At 40.3% G+C, this 19,632-nt stretch overlaps 2 protein-coding genes across 5 annotated transcripts; one reads left to right on the forward strand and one right to left on the reverse strand.

Moving 5' to 3' along the window:
* Positions 1-815: 815 nt before the first annotated feature.
* esco2 (establishment of sister chromatid cohesion N-acetyltransferase 2) lies at positions 816-11,307 on the reverse strand. 4 transcript variants are annotated; one of them, XM_030721680.1, is made up of 15 exons: positions 11,184-11,307; positions 10,148-10,215; positions 9,246-9,388; positions 8,805-9,090; positions 8,396-8,693; positions 6,872-6,993; positions 6,535-6,646; positions 5,488-5,575; positions 5,275-5,317; positions 4,968-5,112; positions 4,164-4,295; positions 3,611-3,700; positions 3,241-3,384; positions 2,697-2,881; positions 816-1,728 (listed from the first exon to the last, which is right to left on the reverse strand). In XM_030721680.1, the coding sequence occupies exons 2-15, from the start codon at positions 10,198-10,200 to the stop codon at positions 1,596-1,598; spliced, it is 1,974 nt and encodes a 657-aa protein (XP_030577540.1). In that variant the 5' UTR covers positions 10,201-10,215; positions 11,184-11,307; the 3' UTR covers positions 816-1,595. The 4 variants fall into 4 exon arrangements, with proteins under 4 accessions (XP_030577540.1, XP_030577539.1, XP_030577538.1 ...); XM_030721679.1 differs by lacking the exon at positions 11,184-11,307 and adding an exon at positions 10,794-10,881 and having other exon boundaries at positions 8,396-8,690; XM_030721678.1 differs by lacking the exon at positions 11,184-11,307 and adding an exon at positions 10,794-10,881.
* A 277-nt stretch (positions 11,308-11,584) lies between these two features.
* Positions 11,585-15,695, forward strand: ccdc25 (coiled-coil domain containing 25). The gene is made up of 9 exons (XM_030721502.1): positions 11,585-11,784; positions 11,912-11,959; positions 12,094-12,133; positions 13,159-13,210; positions 13,484-13,559; positions 13,705-13,808; positions 13,932-14,134; positions 14,998-15,043; positions 15,145-15,695. Exons 1-9 carry the CDS (start codon positions 11,760-11,762, stop codon positions 15,172-15,174), a joined length of 624 nt encoding a protein of 207 aa, XP_030577362.1. The 5' UTR covers positions 11,585-11,759; the 3' UTR covers positions 15,175-15,695.
* The last annotated feature ends 3,937 nt before the right edge of the window (positions 15,696-19,632 follow it).

Raw genomic sequence — 19,632 nt, forward strand, 5'->3', positions numbered from 1 at the left:
ACAGCCTGTACAGGTCACCAACCTGTCGCAGGGCCAACACAGAGACAGACAACCATTCACACCTGTGGGCAATTTAGAGTGACCAATTAACCTAACCCCAGTAACTGCATGTCTTTGGACTGTGGGAGGAAACCCACGTGGACACGGGGAGAACATGCAAACTCCACAGAGAGAGAGAGGCCTGGGCCAAGGTGGAATCGAACCCAGGCCTTCTAGATGTTACGCTAACTGTGAGGCAGCAGTGCCAACCACCACGCCACCGTGCTGCCCAGCAAGAGAGTAATCAGTCAGTAAATTGTACGACAAATAGTTTGCCTCAAAAAAAACCCAAACTGACCACAGAGTGAAAACACAGGAGGGGGAAAAGGCCCAGCATTTTGTTTGTGGTTGCTGGCAGTGCATGTAAAACACTGGGGAATGACCACAGAGTAATTAACACAATGCACCATTCACAAGCATAACCACTGGCAACAGCATCAAACACATGCGTAGGCTCTACTAAGATTCACCATATAAGTCTAAATCTGCTGTAAGAAATCACTCTTTAAAAACAAAAACTGCTTTATAGAAACTAGTTCCTGGTCTTTTTTTTTTAAACTTCACATCAGAAACTGAAACTATTTTACTTGGGCTACTTTTTGTCTCATCCCCAGTTCCAAATCTTATTGTCCCATCAGGCTCATAAGTGTAATTCATCATTGGGGATGGAGAAACCAGACTGTAACAGCCCTTTACAGTCCAAGCCACACCGATACCCCAACTGGCATAACTGCTGGCATACACGCTTTGAGACATCTTAAAGAAAAGAGCAAGAATCAAAAAACAAAGTCAATGTTTATTGAATATATTTACAAAGCCAAAATGCCTCAATGATAGCATCCACCTTTCAACAGGTTGGTTTCTATAAACATCTTCAGAAAACTTTGAGCTCAGAGTACAAAAACATTCAGTTCAGGTGAACATGTATCAAACAGGCTTCTAGTTTTCATTCATTTGAACATAACAAATGACTCCAAACAAAGCAAACAGAAATGTCTTCAGTCAGGATTCAAGCTTATTAAGAAAAAAAATACAAACATCCAAAAGCACTGCCATTATAACAAAACATTCAACAGTGAAAGAGGCAGTCCTGAATATAAATAATGATTCAAGCCTTTAGAAACTATACAGCTATCCAATAGAGAACATATAATTAAACTCGAGCCACAGCATTAAAAACCACTGACAAATTGACATGAATAGCATCTTCCCAACAGGACAATGTACCGGTCACAAAAACTGCTCAGGAACACAACAGGGAGCTCAGGGTTCTGCTGTGGCCTCCAAACTTCTCAGACTGCAGTCTGAACATTCATGTGACAGAACAGGCCTGATCAGCAGAGGTTCCACCCTGTGACCCGCAGGACCTCAAGGATCACTGCCAACATCCTTGTTGGTTTTAATACTGTGGCTGATTACTGTGTACAACCAAAACTATAGGCTGACCTAATCAGCATGGAAAAACCTGAATACTTATTGCTTTGCATATGAAGAGAATTTTACGAACTGCCAGTTCAGTCAGGAACAGATTTTGAATTCCTTCCAAACTGAATTCCTCAAGCAACAAAGTTGTAAACGAGGAAGGCTGGTGTGTTGCAGTACTTGGTGGCAAACAGTTTGCCATCAGGCGTCGGATCAGAGAAGGCAATTTCCTCCTTGGTTAGGTGACTGCCGTACATGAACGTACTCCTAAAAAGGAAAGAGAAAAAATAGGATGTAAGGCCATGCAAAGCCTATTTAGACTGATTTGGACACTTTATGCAAGACTGTTTCCACTTTATTTACCACCTGCTGTTTCTCACACAGGGTTTACCATTCAAACATTTTGACGGGCTACCCAAAGAGTCCGGATTATTTATTCATACATTTTAACCTGAGACAGTGCATTCAGCTGCCTCAAGCTGCTGTCGGACAAACTTCAACTTGAGCTGCAAATGGAGAACTGGTTCATGTGTCACTACACCAAGACCAAGGACTGCTGTCCCCAGCTGCAATCCAAGAGTGAAGTTCAAGTCCGTCCACAGGATGCAGGGCTTACTCAAGAGGCAGCTGATTGAGACATGTCAATATGCTTTCATTTATCACTTTAAGCAAAATTTATAAACTGAGCTCAGGCTGGGCAGTAGACCAGTCTGCACCGAAAAACAGTCTTTATTTTCATTATGACATGATTTTTTTTTATATACACCGCAATACCAGTGAATCGCCTGGAACATGCACAGCGGTGTCCGGAAGTGTTTCAGTGGGGACCCGTTACCCATTGCTCTCACACACACCACCCTCACAAATACAATCTTATTTCATGGGAAACACTGCAATGAAGTGTATATTGAGCCTCTGTGGGCCATGCAAGACAAACCCATAAGAAGTGAAAGTTGTATTTATACAATTTTTGTTGAACTACAAAGAAAAAAAAATAAAAAACACCTGAAATTGGAGACTAAAAAACATTGGTCTCGATACATAAAATCAGACTGATTCAGTGGATTCAGACAAGACATCAACTTGTCCTCCCAATTTGCCTTCCATGCCTTATGGTTGCCTCCTGGGGTCACACAGAGCTGTCACAGTCACACTGACACAAAGAAAAATGACTTCCCACTGCATTTCTGCGAAGTAAGGAGACAGCAAGATTTGTGTTGTGTCTGATATTCTACCTCATGGTGTCCAGCATGCGGGTGGCAATGCCCTGCCGTCTGGCCAGGCTGAAGACCCAGATCCGGCTGATCCCACACAGAGCTTGCTCTGGGACAGTGGAGCAGCACCAGGCTCTGTGTCTCTCCATGAAGTCGTCTTTTCTCATGTCCTTGTGTTGATCCGGCTGTTCGAGGACTCTGTAAGCCTGAATAGAAATTTATGCACAAGTTATGACGCCTACAAAAGCCCCCTGTGGCATCAATTGACACTTAATGTAGGGGAATAGTCATTTGAGCCCAATGAGGGGTCATCTCCAAAGCAAATTTCGTGTTTAAAAGCTTCATCCATCCACAGCAATTAGACAGATGGCTACTTGTTGAAACTTTTGCTCTGTCATCTATAGGCACCGATTTTCTGTTTTACAGACCAAACAATTAAGAAAATGCTTTAATAAATAACCAGTGAAAATAATCTTTAGTTGCAGTGCTACTGTGTGCCAACAAACAGGATTTCTGAACAAATGCTTCTATTTTCAGATATGCTAGCACACACAAACAGTCGCACCTGACGTATGGGCTCGGCGACGAGGCATCCCACCACCAGTCGCTCTGTGTTGATGAACAGGAAGGTTTTAGCCTGAGTCGGCCTGCTCAGAGCCACCTGCTGGAACCCCAGCTCACTATCCGCTACACGCCGCACATCCTCAGCCTGAAACCAAACACACGAAACGGATTAAGTTTGTACACTTGAAAGTCTGCCCCCCCCCTTTCTGCTCTCAAAGCTCATTAGATGTGACACTTAAGTAAAACACCAACTTGTGTGCAATGCTGTTTGACTGTTTATACTTCTGTTAGTTTAAAAGTGAGAGCACTTCACAACAAACAAGTCAGAGTATGAGAAATAAACTGAAGTGCTTCAGTGTGCTGACTCAAACCTTTTTGATGGCGTACTTGGGATCATCTGGCATGACCAGGAGGATTTTCCCATCCCAGAACTCAGCCACCACCCGCTCCTTCTTCCAGCCCTGGAAACACAACAGAGGAAAGGAGCTGCAGTTACGAGCCAACAATCACAACAACAACCTTCTCCGGTGAAGTAATCTCCTGTCAGCAGCTTTAACAACTTCACCGCTCCCCCCCACATGGACAGTACATGGGTGGGCTGCCCAGGTATACTGAAGTCCACCCAAATATGTGTAGCAGTTCATGCCATTTTTTTTTTTTTTTTTTTAAACACGCTGACACTCATTGACAAGAAGGAAAAACATCCTTTTTTCTTGGAAGATAAATAGCTCAAAGCCTGAGGTAATAGTTATATTGCCTTATAATTAGGTTTAATGGCATTTTAATTTTTTAAGATCTTACTACTTTGACAAATCTGCTCAATCCATGATTGGTCAATCTGTTGTGTTTTCAAAGCACTAGTCACACTTCAGTGCTTCATAGAATGATCTCTGCAAAGACTGAAGGGAGAGAGGGAAGTTTTACCACAAATTTGATTGAGTCGAGGAAGCGCTGGTGGAACTGGGTATGCTGGAAATTGTCCTCTGGATTGTCTGCGCTGTACACCATCCCACAGGAGCTGCAGGTCGTTGCTCCAAACTGTTTCTGACCAGCATCCTGGTTGGGTGGGTTTAAAAAGACAGCCATTCAGTAAAGAAACAGAATAACTGAAGTCAAATAAAAGAACAGCAACCAATAAAAACCCAAATCTCATCATTTTTATGGGCTGGTTATACATAAACTGAACCAAAACTGCACATTTGGGATGTGAAATATAGGACGAAGTCATGTTATATATTTATTAGGAGCAAAGAGTCAAATCACAGAGCTGAGATCTTTTAACATTTACTTATATTTTTCTGCTTTATGTAAAACTGTGTTTAGTTAGATTAAAACAGAGTGATTTATATACATGGTGATGTTTAAAATTTAGCCAGTTGCATACAAGACTTTTTAAAAAAAAAAAGAAATACCTAAAACCATCTGGGCTTCAAACTTATAGCAATTTATTTGCTTTTTTGCTCATTTAAATGTTATTTTTTAAGATTCTCTTTTGCTTTTGTACTTTTACTGTAAAATGTAGGTTTTGTTTTGTTTAAAACAAAATAAAAAAACTCAACTGTGGTTGGCACTAAAAATCCTGGCAAGATACTGAATATCTGAACAGGCTTTGATCCAAGATGTTAATCAGCATCAGGCTGGATGAGTAAATATGGATCAATACACACACAAAAAACAATACACTTGCAAATACATGGAAATATTTACAAACTGATAAATTTAACTTACAATGATTAGCTGGTCATCATCCTGCTTCTCTTTCCTCCTGCGAACGTTTCGCTCTTTAGCAGCTGGAGCAGGAGTCTGTAGTGCCGCCGTCACACCAGAGGGGGTGCTGCAGGACACAGGAGGCCGCAGAGCTGCATTCTTTGACCTGCAGATATTTAAAATGAATACCTCAGGGTTGTTTCAGTTACTGAAATAAACAGTTATTTATATAATGCCCTTAACCACCTTAAAATCCCATCTTACACTAGTTTTATTATTGATTTAACATTTAACATCCACTGTTTACATCCTTCACAAACCAGCTCACCTTTTTGAGGTTGAACCAAATATGGGATACACTGCTGCAGACTCTAGAGAAAATAAAACACGTACTTTAAACAGCTTTCACTGAATAACAATGATTTTTAAAAAGCTTTCACATTAACATAAGGAGGAATAACTGAGTAAAACTGGACATCTCTAGGGTTTACTTCATGCCACTCGGTGTCTGATATGAGGGATCTAAGCAGTGTTTACTCACCTTTGGGAGGGGTGGAGTCGGTGGTGGTGGGGCTTATATTACTCAGGTCAAAGACGGGCTTGGAGCCACTTTCTGCTGTAGAAGCATCCTGGAAACGACAAAAGTTTATTTGCACAAATCTTAAGAATTCCAGTGAGCTGAGTGATTAAAAACTGAAAATGAGCATTATTCAGCAAAAAAACATTTTTGTGTTAAAATGGTTTTTGTGTTTGTTTTTTTGCCATGGCAATAAAGAGTCATCTCTGGAGGAGAAAAAAGTGAGGAGGAGGAGAAAGAAAGTATTCTGAGCCACCCTGAGAAACTGATGAATCTCAGAAGACAAACCTGACAACCGAGCAGAAGCCAAATAAAGAACAGCAGAACGAATGGAAAAAGTCAGCTTTTTGGGGTTATTATCACATCGATTAAGACCTGAGAGATTCTGCATCAGATAGAGAAGGAGCGAGGAAGTGAATGAAGAGAGGGATCAGTTTTGGTATGAACAAAGTGGTGAACCAGAGAAAAAGTACATTTTCTGATTGTTTTGTAGCTACAGTGTGTCACAAAAGTGAGTACACCCCTCACATTTCTGCAGATATTTAACTATATCTTTTCATGGGTCAACACTGACAAATGACACTTTGAAAGTAGTGTGTATGCATGTTCTCAAGTATGACTGACATTTTTTGTGACACTATACAACAATGCACCACCTACACATAAGCCCGTCAGCTGAGCCTCAGAAGCATAACGGGCTCAACTACTCAATTGTTGTGTCTACAAGCAAGTATAACCCCTACCTTAGCATGTGGGTTCCTGCCTGTTGCACAGACCGGCAACTCTGAGCAGGTTTCCAAAACAATCAAATGGACCACAAATCAAGGTACCATATTGTCCACAAACATCTTGTGATGACTGTAGATCAAACCAAAATGAGTTACCTCTCAAAGCTCTTTGAATGCTCAGTAAAAGCAGAGCAACAAAGTCAATAACAGACCATTTACATTTTGTCCAACAATCGTTTGCACACATGCATATGCGCGCACACACACACACACACACACACACCTGAGTGCTGAAGGAGGACGCTGCTGTTGTGGAGCTCTGTGTTGGAGACCTCAACAACGAAATCTTGAGCTCGTGACTAATCCCGTGTTTGTCCATCAAAATTTTAGGAGAGCTGAGGAAGGAAGATGATTGTCACATTAGTCAACGTCCAAAGATTGACATTCAGTGGCAAAAAGGGAAGAAAACAAAATATACAAATATAAGAGATGTGTTCAGATTACCTGCAGATGGTTAAACACACCAAAAAAAAAAAAAAGTTTGAGTAAAGTTAAGAAATTATTTCCTTTCATTTCTAATGAGGAAAGGAAATTAGCAGGAAAGTTTTAGTCACTCGTACCTTGATGGCTGGGGAGTAACAGGCTCTTCATTAACAGAGTCCATCCAGTCTGTTGGATCAAACTTCACTCTCTGCTTTGTGCTTGGTTGGTTCTCATCCATGCTCATCGGCTTGACGGCAGTCTGCAGGAAACAACCAGGATAAGATATCAACATCAACATGGCAATATTTGCTATGGAGTGGGGGGAAAAAAAAAACAAAAATCGGTATCCATCATTTGGCAAATAGAAGCTGCAATATTGATGCTCAAACACCAACAAAATCCCCGACAGCAGGGCTGTGCAATTAACTGAATTTCAGTTTCGATTTCGACTTCAAACGATTACAAAAACAGTGTAATTCACAAAAAAGGTTATTAAAATTATTATGTCACATTACGCTCTAAGTATACTCTGAGGCCTGCAGCGTTTAGTCTTTGTGTAGCCATATCATTCAATATAAGAAATAATAATCAGACCCAGGATACGCTGGGGAGATTATATCTCTCGGCTGGCCTGGGAACGCCTTGGGGTCCCTCGAGATGAGCTGGTGGAGGTGGCTGGGGAGAGGGAAGCCTTGGCTTCTCTGCTTGGGATCCTGCCCTCGCGACCCAGCCCCGGATAAGTGGAAGAGAATGGATGGATGGAACTTGGTCCTATTTCTTCTTAGTATTAGTCATAATAGCTGGTATTATCTTTCTATTTATTTTCCTATTTATTTATTATTTGTGTTTAATTTATAATGTATTTATTCATATTGTTTATATCTTATTTATATATCCTGTATTTTATTTTCAATTTAGTATTATTTAGATTTCAAGGTACTCACTGTTAAGTGCAAGTGTGTTATTAAAGTCAACGAGTAATTGCAGATGACCCCCCCTCCCTGAGCCTGGTTCTGCTGGAGGTTTCTTCCTGTTAAAAGGGAGTTTTTCCTTCCCACTGTCGCCAAGTGCTCCTCATAGGGGGTCGTTTTGACTGGTGGGTTTTCTCTGTATTATTGTAGGGTCTTTACCCACAATACAAAGCGCCTTGAGGCGACTGTTTGTTGTGATTTGGCGCTATATAAATAAAATTGAATTGAATTGAATTAAATAATCGTGATTTTATTTTATTGACCAAATTGATTCCCCCCCCACAAGAGTACCTTTAAGGTATGTTTAAATTAATTTGCACTATCAGCAGTTTTCTTTTTAAAGCACCTCTAAATTGTCTAAAAACAATATGAAGTGTGCTTGTCACGTCAATCTTATTTTTTCCCTCTAAGAGAGGTCTGTTCCATTTTGCTTTATGTAAAAAAAAAAAAAAAAAACTATAAGTAAAAGAAAAATAATGAGGTCAAGTAGGGATTCGGTTTCAAATCACACGTCACACATTGTGATCGTTTTTTTTTTCCCCCTTTATGGGTGAGCTGGTTATAATTTTTTTTACCTTCCAACAGTAACCCAGTCTAGCTTCTGTTTGGAATAAAGAAACCCTTCACGATTTTAAGAAAAAGGGATTTCAAGAGATGAGATATTCTAGCAAAACTTAAACATACACATACCTTTTCAGGTTCTTTCTGCTGTTGGTCCACAATCGGAGCCCCCTGCCACTGCTGCTTTGATTCCTTGCTCTTTGTCTGTGGCAGGACAGCTGCAGCCAGCCTGGCTGAAGACTTTGGAGCAGTTTTCTTGTACATGGATGTGGGTTTCTTCCCTGTACCGAAGAAAGCGGCTCCAACAAAGATCTTCGGCTTGGGCTTCAGGCTGCTGAATGTTATGGTGATTGCTTTCTTGGACTCTGCTGGTTTGCTGCTGGCAGGTGCAGCGGTGGGAGCGGGGGTCGGTTTAGCAGCAACACTGCTGAATTAAAAAGCATGAGAATCAGAAAAACCTTAAAGATCAACTAAAACAGCAGCTATGACGATTGGAGTTTGATGTCAGAAGGCTTCAGAAGTACCAGCTATGACAAACCTGCTGCTGGATTTAGACAGCTTGATCGCCCCCCCTTTACTAGATTCTGTAGCCACCTTCCTCGACTTGCTGCCTGCCTTGATGCTCTTCTTGGTCTTCTTTTCTGGCTTTTTGGTCATAGCAGGAGGAGAGGGTAGAGCAGCAGGAGCAGGTGGACAGGGCAGGGACTCCTTTAGTGCCTTCCTCTCGAGTGGAGTGAGATAGACTGGCTTCTGCTTGCCATAGAAGGAGCTGGTGACCAAAGAAGTTTTGAATGAAGATTTACGGGGTGATCTCGCTGGAGAGCCTTTCATATTTAAAAAAAAAAGAAGAGGCAAATAAATTGAAGGATCAGGAATACAAAATTATAATGTGGTGGTGGTGGGGGGTGTCATTTACATCAATTTTTGAACACACAAAATGTGAAAACCATTTCAACAAAACATTTTAATTCCATCCAACCTGCTGGTCTACGTGGAGAGTTCTGTGGTGAGGTGTCAGGTCGGCCAGCTGGCTTCTTCCTGGTAGGAGACTGCCGGGGCTTTCTTGGCGATCTCCTCTTCACAGGTGACATCTCCTGCCTCACCCCCTTCTTGGCTGGGTGACTGATGTTTGAGAAACAAAACAAGAGAAATAACTACAGTGAGACAGATTCAATACAGACCTGTAACCACATGCTAATTAGCCAACAACTTGTGACTGACAAGTTTGAGCCCATAAACTCATCATTACTGAGATTACAGAGCAGAGGTTTCCTCGTAGAATCCTTAACTAAGGTTGGTCGTTCTGCAAGCAGAGTTGCCCGCTGCTGGCCTTTAGAAAGAATGCAGGTTTAAGACACTTCTGGCTTCACTTGTCAGACACTGAAGCCATGCTCATCTTTTTATGCAGTCTATGATTTTAATAGATGAACGGATGGATAACTGTGAATGCAGCAACAAGGTGCAATTAACACTACTGCCTCACAACAGGAAGGGTCTGTGTTCAAACCTCTGGGTTGAACGAGGTCTTTCTGCATGTAGTTTGCATGTTCTCCAGTTTAGCCGCTATCCAAAGGCATGTTCAGCTAGTTGGTCATTCTAGATGTATGTAGGCTGTAGATACAGGACTATGTAGGGTTGTTCTGTCTCACTCTGTTAGCCCTGTGATAGATTGGCAACCTGTTACACAGTTTGCCCCACTTCTCACCCAATTTCAGCTAAGTTGTAAAGGTAGTTTTGCCTTTAGTCCCACTTAGTATCCAATACCAGCTTTTAGGTAAAATCAGCTTCCATAATCTTTCCTCTGTACACAATTCTGCAATTCAAACCCAGACATTTCTCTTGCACCTGAGTGTATTCCCACAGTGTATTCTCACAGCATACCTGTCAGAGTCCAGGGAGGAGAGCTTTCTCTTTCTGGTTGTGGCTGGCATCATCTTCACAAAGTTCACCTGCAGACAGGTGATGGGGAAAATAAATTTTAAAACTTTAAGCTTTGAAAACAAGACTATCTATTTAAATATACATTCAGTCACGCCTAAAACTGAGGGACATTTTTTATTTATAATCAGCCAGGATGTAAAAGGAAATAAAGCGTTGCTTTAATCTACCTTATTCACTCGGAATTAAAGACGAAGCAAGTGTAACACACTGTGACTTATTTCAAAAAGAACCAACCAAACCTCAGGATTAAGCCTTTTCACTGGTTACAAGACCTGTTACCTAGTAAAATACGAGCTGCTAAGAAGCAGCTACATTACAGTATCATTGCTGATATCTTTTGTAATTAGGAAATGGGGATCCATAATCCGCTGTTAAAAGCAGCACACACTGCAGATTAAAAGTGAGGAAAGATCACTGACAGAAATGCAGCCTTAAGACATTTTTCATGCTCTTGACATAAAATTAGCAGACTGTCTGCAGGAGTCTGGCGTGACTGTGGTCGGTAAACAGCCCACACAGACCCTTCGACCTACGAGTTTAAAGATCGATTAAGACGCTGACTACGAATCTTGACATGCGATATAACCTGAAGCAACACCGTCATCTCGTCGGTGCGCAAAAGCGAACGATCTCGAGGCCAGCTTTGGCGCGGTGGTACACATTAGCTAACGACGCGGTTATTTAAGGGCAGAAAGTGGAGGCGAGGAGATAATTGGCGGGATTATTAGCTTATGCAAAGGTGACCGCGGCGTACTTTATAAATAGTGGACATTTCGATCAGCAGTTGTGCATACTTTAACGGTACGAGCGTCTTTGTTCGTGATTAAAAGAGTGAAGACATTTTTGCGTTAAGCATGAGATAGTTTAACCTGGCGAGTAAACCTTTTAACATCACGGTACTTAAAACCAAAATACGGCAATTATGAGACAAACAGCACCGAAAATACGACTCAATAAGTCGCTTCAGCTTTCTTACCGAGCAGGTTTCTGTCGAGCTACATAAATCGATAAATGTCTGTAAGATGGTTGCGTCGCTCGCGGATCTCCTGTCCTTGCAACTCGCGCGCGTTTCTTTTCTGTGTTTTGAACAGCGCGCGCCAGTGCCCCAAAAAAACCTTAACAGGAAACGGAAACAACTACCAAATGAGATAGTAAAAGCGCAGAGAAACGTCTGACCTTGGTCTTCAAAATAAAACATCTTTCTGCGAAAGTGTCACTCTTGACAGGTAAGGTGAGATAATAGCAATTTTAAAATGCAAAAATTTAATTAAATTTATATACAAAACAAAAAATAGCTTACAACGAATCTGAATTTGTCGAGTTGTCTATCAATATAGACGTTTGACTTTATTTTGGAGGCAAAAGTCACTATTTCCTGTGTGCAACACGCTACATCGCCTCAGTTAGGTAACAACTTCCCAGGTCACTTTCTACACGCGAATAGCAGCGGATCTTACGGATCTTACTCATATTTCTTCACCGACAGCGCTTTGGTGTCCAAGGTTAAAACACTCAGTGTCAACTTTTAGCGGCGACTTTCAGCCCACGTAAAATGGTTTTTTACTTCACGAGCGCCGGTGAGTTGAGTCGTCGTTAGCTGTTAGCTTTGCACTCTTCACAGCTGTTTTGTGTCTTTCACGAGTCTCACGCCAGATAATTTCGCTGTTTCACTCAGTAACGCCCCACCTTTTGTCTCATTTTCAGTGGTGAACCCTCCCTTCACGATCTACATGGGAAAAGACAAATATGAAAGTAAGACAACTGTCCTTTGGTCACACACTCACGCCCTTTTCACCGTCCTCCAGGCAACCGTGTAACTTTGTTGATTAAACACTGGTAATGAACCTAAAATCGAGCCTTAACTCCAGGCTGTTTTATGCCAACAGATGAAGATCTTATCAAATATGGATGGCCTGAAGATATTTGGTGAGATTCTTTCTTAACTCTGAAATGCCCTGAATTTTCTGTAGATTGTATAAAGAACCTGAGATAAACAATAAAACTGTCGCTCCTGATGCCAGAGATAAATTTGTCTTAAAACTAAATGTGCTAAGACGCATTTACTATTCAGGGATTATCTTAAAGCACAATTTGTGAGAATATATTAAAGGCTGGACTTAAACATTGGGTGTGTTTATGACCAAAGCAGTACTGAAGTGTAATCACAGCATTGTGGCCCCTTCCTCAGGTCAGTGATAGTTTCCTTTTGACATAAATGGCAGATGATCAAGATTGAGATTTCCATACTTGATCAGTTGAGGTCCGGCTTAACAATGACCGCCACCGGTGCTGTTGACCAGCTTCTGCCGGTGGAAACTGTTCTTCTGTTGGTCAATGATCGGAGGAGAGGGCAAAGGCCTGTTTGGAGGCAGAGAGACGGAAAGGCAGGAGTGTAGAGAGTAGAGACTTTAAATGCAGGGACTGTGTTTGGGAGTGAGAGACACAGAGGAGGGATAGTGGATATATTAGACTCCTTGAGGAGAGGAAGACCACACAGAAGGTTTATGAATGTTGTGAAGGAGGGCATGCAGAGAGTTGATGTTACAGAAGAGAATGCAAGGAAGAGGATGAGATGGAGGCAGATGATCCGCTGTGGTGACTCCTGAAGTGAGTCGCCAAAAGAAGAAGGGCCGAATTAACAAAAACATGTACCAAGAATTATTGGCAAATAATCAAGATTTAAATAACTGCTTTGTACTTTTTGTATGAGTTATGTCTTTCTACATTTCAACTTTAATTTTCCATCTCTTTAAAACTCATTATTTGAAGATTTTTGTTGTAATATTTTTATATTTATTTAACTATAAATGTAATTTATTTCTACTTTAATTTGTTTCTTTTCTTTGATATTCACAAATTTTTGCCCTCCATGTATAATTTACCTGTTTTATTGTTACAATTATATTTTGTGATGTCCTGTCATTTAAGCATGTACTTTTTCCCACACGCAGGTTTCATGTGGACAAACTGTCCTCGGCTCACGTTTATCTGAGAATGCCAAAGGTGAGGAGTCAGTTCAGCCAGCATGACCTTAAAAAACAAAATTAAAAAAGCAGGCATTTAAATAAAGGTCCATGCCCCAGAGCTTCAGCTTGGAACGAGTAATTTATCAAGAATATAATTTGCGGAATAACTATCACTAACGTATATTATAGGAAGTATACTATAATAGTCTGTCCTCTTTTTGGGTCATCTCAGCTGCACCGCACACATAAAAATACTGTGGAAATTGTTTGAAAGTGACAGTGATGTGAATATTATGTGGTTAATTTCTAGGGTCTAACCATCGATGATATACCCCCAGAGGTGCTGATAGACTGCGCGCAACTGGTGAAAAACAACAGCATCCAAGGTAAAGAGAACATAATGTTCACCCCAAAGCCTGGTAGCCAACCTGAGACATCCTCTTGTAGAAGTTTCTTTCCTCTGTTGTTATTTTTACCAAAGGATATTCTATATGCAGATGTGCTTAAACTTAATGTGCTGCACATTTTCAGGCTGTAAGATGAACAACATCAATGTGGTTTACACACCGTGGGCCAACCTGAAGAAAACAGGAGACATGGATGTCGGACAGATCGGCTTTTATCGACAGAAAGAGGTCAGCAGACCAGGCTTCATGTACACTGATGGATTATTATGCAGTAATCAGCTTAATACTCTAACTTTACTTAGTATTTTGACTCTGGTTTATGTGTTTGGCAAACTGACTCTGTGCTCACAGGTGAAGATCGTGGCAGTGGAGAAGAAGATTAATGAGATAATAAACCGTCTGGAGAAAACAAAAATGGAAAGATTCCCTGACCTGGCGGCAGAGAAAGAATCGAGAGATCGGGAGGAGAGGAACGAGAAGAAAGCTCAACTGCAGGAACAGAAGAGGAGAGAGAAGGAGGAGCAGAAGAGGAAAAAAGAGATGGAGGAGCTCAGGTAGGACAGTGTTTTAGAAATGTTTAATTGGGGCTGTCAGATTATGGCCACTATTATTTTCTTCAGTATTGAAATCCTTATTATTTGTCACAATTATTCGTTGATTTTAGTATCAAAAATGTTTTTGTTAAACTGTCATGCAAACAGAACACTGCTTTCACATTTTCACGTCTGTATAAATCTTTGCATCAAAATAAAGTTGATCCTCGTCTTTAACCTAAATTTAGTGCCTGGCTTTGAAAAAGAAATTGTACTAAAATGTAACATAATTAAATGAACAAAGCACTACTGTCACCGTTACACTGTGCTACATCCCTGTTAATTGAAACTTCTTTGCAGGCAAATAAGCTGTTTATTCACCAGATCTAAGTGCATCTCCCAGATGCAAAATATAAAGTCTTTCACTTCATTCATTCGTTGTACCTCCGTGATGGATGTGAGAAAAGCTCATAACAAAATGTTTGACAGCTGTGAGACCCCTCTCTATTTCCCCAACATTTTGAGTACAGGGCAGGTTTCACCCTTTTGGAAAAATAATAACACAAGGGGGTAATTAGGGTTGTGCGATATTGACAAAAATGATATATCGATATTTTCTGTAATTTTGTCGATAACGATAATAAACAATATCTTGCATTATTTAAACACCATGGACACGTCACCAGTCCCTTGCATGGTCAACACACCCTCACGCACACATTGACACCTACGGGCAATTTAGAGTGACCGATCAACCTAACGTGCATGTCTTTGAACTGTGGGAGGAAACCGGAGTACCTGGAAGAAACCCACACAAGCAATGGGGAGAACATTTAAGTAAAAGTTTGCCCACTATGTGTGACACTGTGTTTTGGTCTCTGCAGGAACTACTCTGCACTTATGAAGACTGAAAACATGAAAACTAATGAGGTGAGGACATGAACACACTGAGGAAGATTCGATTACTTCTCGCATTTAGAGTTTAGTTAAAAACAGTCTGTAACTGTTCTTTTACTGCATGTTTTCTGCAGGACGGCTATGATTCCGATGATTTCATGTGAGAGCAGAAAACAAGGTAGCAAGCATGCTCCCCCACTGCTTTGGCTTCCAGTAACTGACAATGAAAAGATATTAAAAAGAAAAAAAACCCCGGCGGATACCTCTTTGGGACACTTAGAGCAGAAAGCGAGCCAGCGAGGGATGGAAGCTTCGGGACTTGTGGTTCAGACCAAACTGAGCTGACTGACCTCATCACAAAGAGGACACTGTGGACAAGAAAGCACAGGACACCAGGATTAATGAGGATCATTTTAAAGGGGGCGACACTCTCAGATATCAGAACAATATCTGATGAGGTTTTCAATGCCTGGTGATGTTCATGATGATAAACCTGTCTGTGTCTGTATGGGTGCATTTCTTTTAAGTTGTTGCTCCCAGTCTCAGTCTGTTTATTTCCCCGCATGTCAGATTTTGTTGAATACATATCAGTCTGTGAATTAAGCTCACACTTGTTTATTGTGAAATCTTCTCTTCGTGGATTCAAAAAAAAAAAAGCCCACTCTTTCATTTAGTTTGAGTGCAGGTGAAGATATTCAGGAAAAAAAAACATTAATATTAAAAAAACTTGGAATGAAAAGTTTTCATTTATAAAAGTATGACACTTTTTTCTTGCTGTCATAACTGTTGGTTATGACATGCATATTGACATGCAATTCAATTGTATTTATATAGCACCAAATCACAATAAACACTCACCTCAAGGTGCTTGATGCATATGTCTGTAACCCTAAAAAGGGCTTTTTATACAACAGTAGCCAGGTTTTAACAGATTTATTACACTGCGCAAACTCAAACAGCCTTTTCTTGCCATTGCTGAGAGAAATGAAAGGCAACTGAAATTCCTGTATTCCATAATCTAAGTAAAACTTTCAGATTTGTTTTGTATCATTTGTAAAGTCAATAATAAATAATAAATTCAGAGAGTAAAAGAATGCAGTATTTAACAGAGAAGTTGGGAATAATAGACCCAGCTGAATATGTCCTTGATACAAGATTTGATACCTTGTACAACTGGACTACTGGAGCTTATGATCAGGTTGTTGTTACTGATAAATTTTCTTATATTCCAATTTTGTAAAATTTTCATTTTTCTTTTTTAATTTTCAAACATTTTTAAACATAATATAAAGGAGAAAATGCAGACATATTGAAGTTCAAATGAGCATTTTAATGACTTTAGTGATGGAAATCTTCATGCACTATTTTCAAAACAGAAGCATACAATTCAAATTCAGCCTTTGTGTGACACTTTTGAAATTGGAAAGCCTCTCCGAGGCCAACTCCAGACTGGAAAACAGTCCAGCCCCTCTCCAGGAGACTGGTTTCAGAGTCCAGGCTGTGCGTTGATGTGAGCCGATTATATCTAGCCGGAATCTTACAACCTCCCAAATTAACTCAGGACGTTCCTTGTCCCAAAAGCCAACCTCGATAGGATTTTTCCATGATGTTTGACCGTTCTAATCAAACAATTCAATCAATCGATCAGTCAGTTTTATTTACATAGTGACAGTCACCTCAAGGCACTTTATATTGTAAGGTTAAGACCCTACAATAATACAGAAAAAAAACAGCAGGTGCTGGGGCAGCAGCCTAAGGAGAGAAGCCCAGACCTCTCTCTTCCCAGCCATCTCCTCCAGCTCATCCGGGGGGGCTCCAAGGTGTTCCCAGGCCAGCCAAGAGTTATGATCTCTCCAGCGTGTCCTAGGTCTACCCTGGGGCCTTACTTTTTGTAGTCCATGTTTGAAACACCTCACCCAAGAAGCACCCAGGAAGCATCTTAGTCAGATGCTGAAACCACCTCAACTGGTTGCTTTTGATGTGGAGTAGCGGCTCTACTCTGAGCCCCTCCCAAATGAATGCACTCCTCACCCTGTCTCCTTAGAGATAAGAAAGATAGTTTTCATTAGAAAATTATAAATCTCAGATAATTTCTGCAATAATTTAAATTAGAGGATAATATACAGTATGTTACCTGTTCAGCACTGAGATTTGCATGAAATTCACAGTAAATGTCTTTGCGTTCTAACTTACAAGAGCAGCTGTCTTTATAGTCAGTCTCTTTAAGTTCATAGCCATTGTTACACAATACTTTGTCAAAACTAATTTACCCTTCTTCCTCTGCTTCCTTACGTTTATGTTTCCATCGACATACAATTAAATCAACAGCTGTTTTAAATAATCAGTAGTCTAATATTCGTCCTTTTTCTCCACTTATCCAATGAAGTCCATCCCTGCTGTCATAGGGCGAGAGGCAGGGTACACCCTGGGAAAGTCACTGGTCTCTCTTATGGCACAGAGGCAGACATCCCTTCATGCTTATGTTCCCACCTATGGCCAGTTAACCTGTTGTCTTTGGATTGTGGGTGGAAGCTGGAGTACTTGGAAATTTGTGTCACTGAGTTTTTACCTTTTGGTGGCTTACAGAGCAATAACAGTAAATTACCTGAAAAATAAGATAAAAAGTTTGGTGTAAATGACGGTTGCTCCATTCCCGTGACTACTTCATAAGTCCTCTCATCTTTAGCCAGCTAAATTATCTAAAGACACCCAGTTTGTAATAACACAAATAAATGCTATATTAATACTAACAATACAAAGGCAATCCAAGGCATTCCCAAGCCTTGGAGATGTAATCTTTCCAGTGTGTCCTGGGAAATGCCCGTTACCCTTCACCTAGTTGGCAACCGAGAGGCATCCTGGTCAGAACCACCTCAAATGGCTTCTTTCAAAGTATTGTAATTATATTTGCATCAAACATGACAAGCCACACAGAGTTTCTGCATGCTATGTATTTATTAAGCAACTGACAATTCCCAAAGATAAAGGTGCCAAGATTCCTTTATCAAGCAAAGTGACAGAAAATATATTTTCAAGAAATAATTGGCTGCATTTTTTTTTTCTTTTTTCTTATATTAAAGACCAAGAAGCTTTTCTTTTCTTTGAAGCATATCTTCAGTGAGGTGCCTCTATTCAACATCAAATCGTCGTTCATAGTGAACACGTGCACGTCTGTCCAGCTGCTGATCTTGTTGCTGAGCTTGTTGCTCTTCTTTGACTAAACGTTTTTCTCCCAGCATCCTGGTTGAAGAAAAGTAGACACATCACAACAGAAAAGCCACATTACACTACTGCTATTACAAGTTGTCGTCATTATTATTATTATTATTATTATTATTATTATTATTATTATTGATATTGTTGTTTTTATAGAAAGGTCATTTACCCCCTGAGAACATGTCCAGCTAAATAAAAGACACAAAAGCAGAAAACAAAATTAGCAACACAGTCAGCACAATTTAGTGATGTCACCACTTTTTATTCTCTGCATTTAATCATGAGTTATTATTAATCTCTGGCTCTCTTCCACAGCATGTCTTTTGTCCTGTCTCTGCCCCCCTCACCCCCCAACCAGTCGCAGCACATGGCTGCCCCTCCCTGAGCCTGGTCCTGCTCGAGGTTTCTGCCTGTTAAAAGGGAGTTTTTCCTTCCCACTCTTGCCATGTGCTTGCTCGTAGGGGGTTGTTTTTAGATGTTGAATTTTCTCTGAAATTATTCTATAGTTTTTACTTTACAATATAAAGCACCTTGAGACAGCTGTTTGTTGTTATTTGGCGCTATGTAAATAAATTTGAATTGAATGTGTCAACATTTTTTTCTAAAAAGTAATATACCAAAAACAGACTATACCTCCGTGTAAAATTGTGCCCCAAATGCACTCTCCAGGTTCAGCCATGAGGACGACCATGCACGAAACAAGAAACACCACAGCACACTTCATCCTACAAAAAAAGAGTAAACGTTAAGAGGAGACAGTGACAAATCTCAGTACATTCCCAAAATAATTTTGACGTTTCTGTATGATAATAAAACATGTTACCTTTCAGATGAAACTCTGTTTTCATAGAAGTGAACACTGCGAGATGAAGATATCGCTGCCTGCTGAGAGGTCGGACAGGCTGTCTTTATATTTGCTGGACTGAACGCAAAGTAGGTACAGGAAGGGTACACAAAGCCTCACTGTCACGTGAGCTCACACAGGTCACCCTTCCTGTCACTTCCTCATATTTAAGTGTCAGATTAACCCAAAACATTGATCCAATTAGACATTTATCTTTTAGACATAAAATTACTTGAAAACCATTTTGATCATTTGTTTTTTTAATTGTGTTGTTGATCAAGCAAAAATGTAAAACATTGCTGATTGGTGTTGTGTCTTCCAGATGTGACCATTTTAACTCACACTCCTTTGTCTGTTAATTGAAATTTAAATAGTAAAATGAAGCATATTTTTGCCATGACAAAATCTAATTACTGCTTAATGACATCAAAGTGAAACTCAAAGTGTTTAAAAATAATGGCTACAGGTTAAACATGCATACAGAAGAACAAGCATATGCACTGGCATATGCACATTTTCTGCCAGTCATTAACGTGAGGCAGCACAACTTTTGAAAGAGGAA

The sequence above is a fragment of the Archocentrus centrarchus genome, chromosome 24 (genome assembly GCF_007364275.1).
Source record: "Archocentrus centrarchus isolate MPI-CPG fArcCen1 chromosome 24, fArcCen1, whole genome shotgun sequence".
Classification (NCBI taxonomy): Eukaryota; Metazoa; Chordata; class Actinopteri; order Cichliformes; family Cichlidae; genus Archocentrus; species Archocentrus centrarchus.

What these genes read in the sequence shown, in the direction of transcription:
- esco2 (XM_030721678.1), bottom strand. An exon ending in CTCTCCACGTAGACCAGCAG is followed by an intron (nt 9,091 to 9,245) that starts GTTGGATGGAAT and finishes TAAATATGAAAG; the next exon opens with GCTCTCCAGCGAGATCACCC. An exon ending in ATGATGACCAGCTAATCATT is followed by an intron (nt 4,296 to 4,967) that starts GTAAGTTAAATT and finishes CCACCCAACCAG; the next exon opens with GATGCTGGTCAGAAACAGTT.
- ccdc25 (XM_030721502.1), top strand. Translation starts at nt 11,760, where the DNA reads ATGGTTTTTTACTTCACGAGCGCCG. An exon ending in GGGAAAAGACAAATATGAAA is followed by an intron (nt 11,960 to 12,093) that starts GTAAGACAACTG and finishes TTATGCCAACAG; the next exon opens with ATGAAGATCTTATCAAATAT. An exon ending in AAAACATGAAAACTAATGAG is followed by an intron (nt 15,044 to 15,144) that starts GTGAGGACATGA and finishes TGTTTTCTGCAG; the next exon opens with GACGGCTATGATTCCGATGA.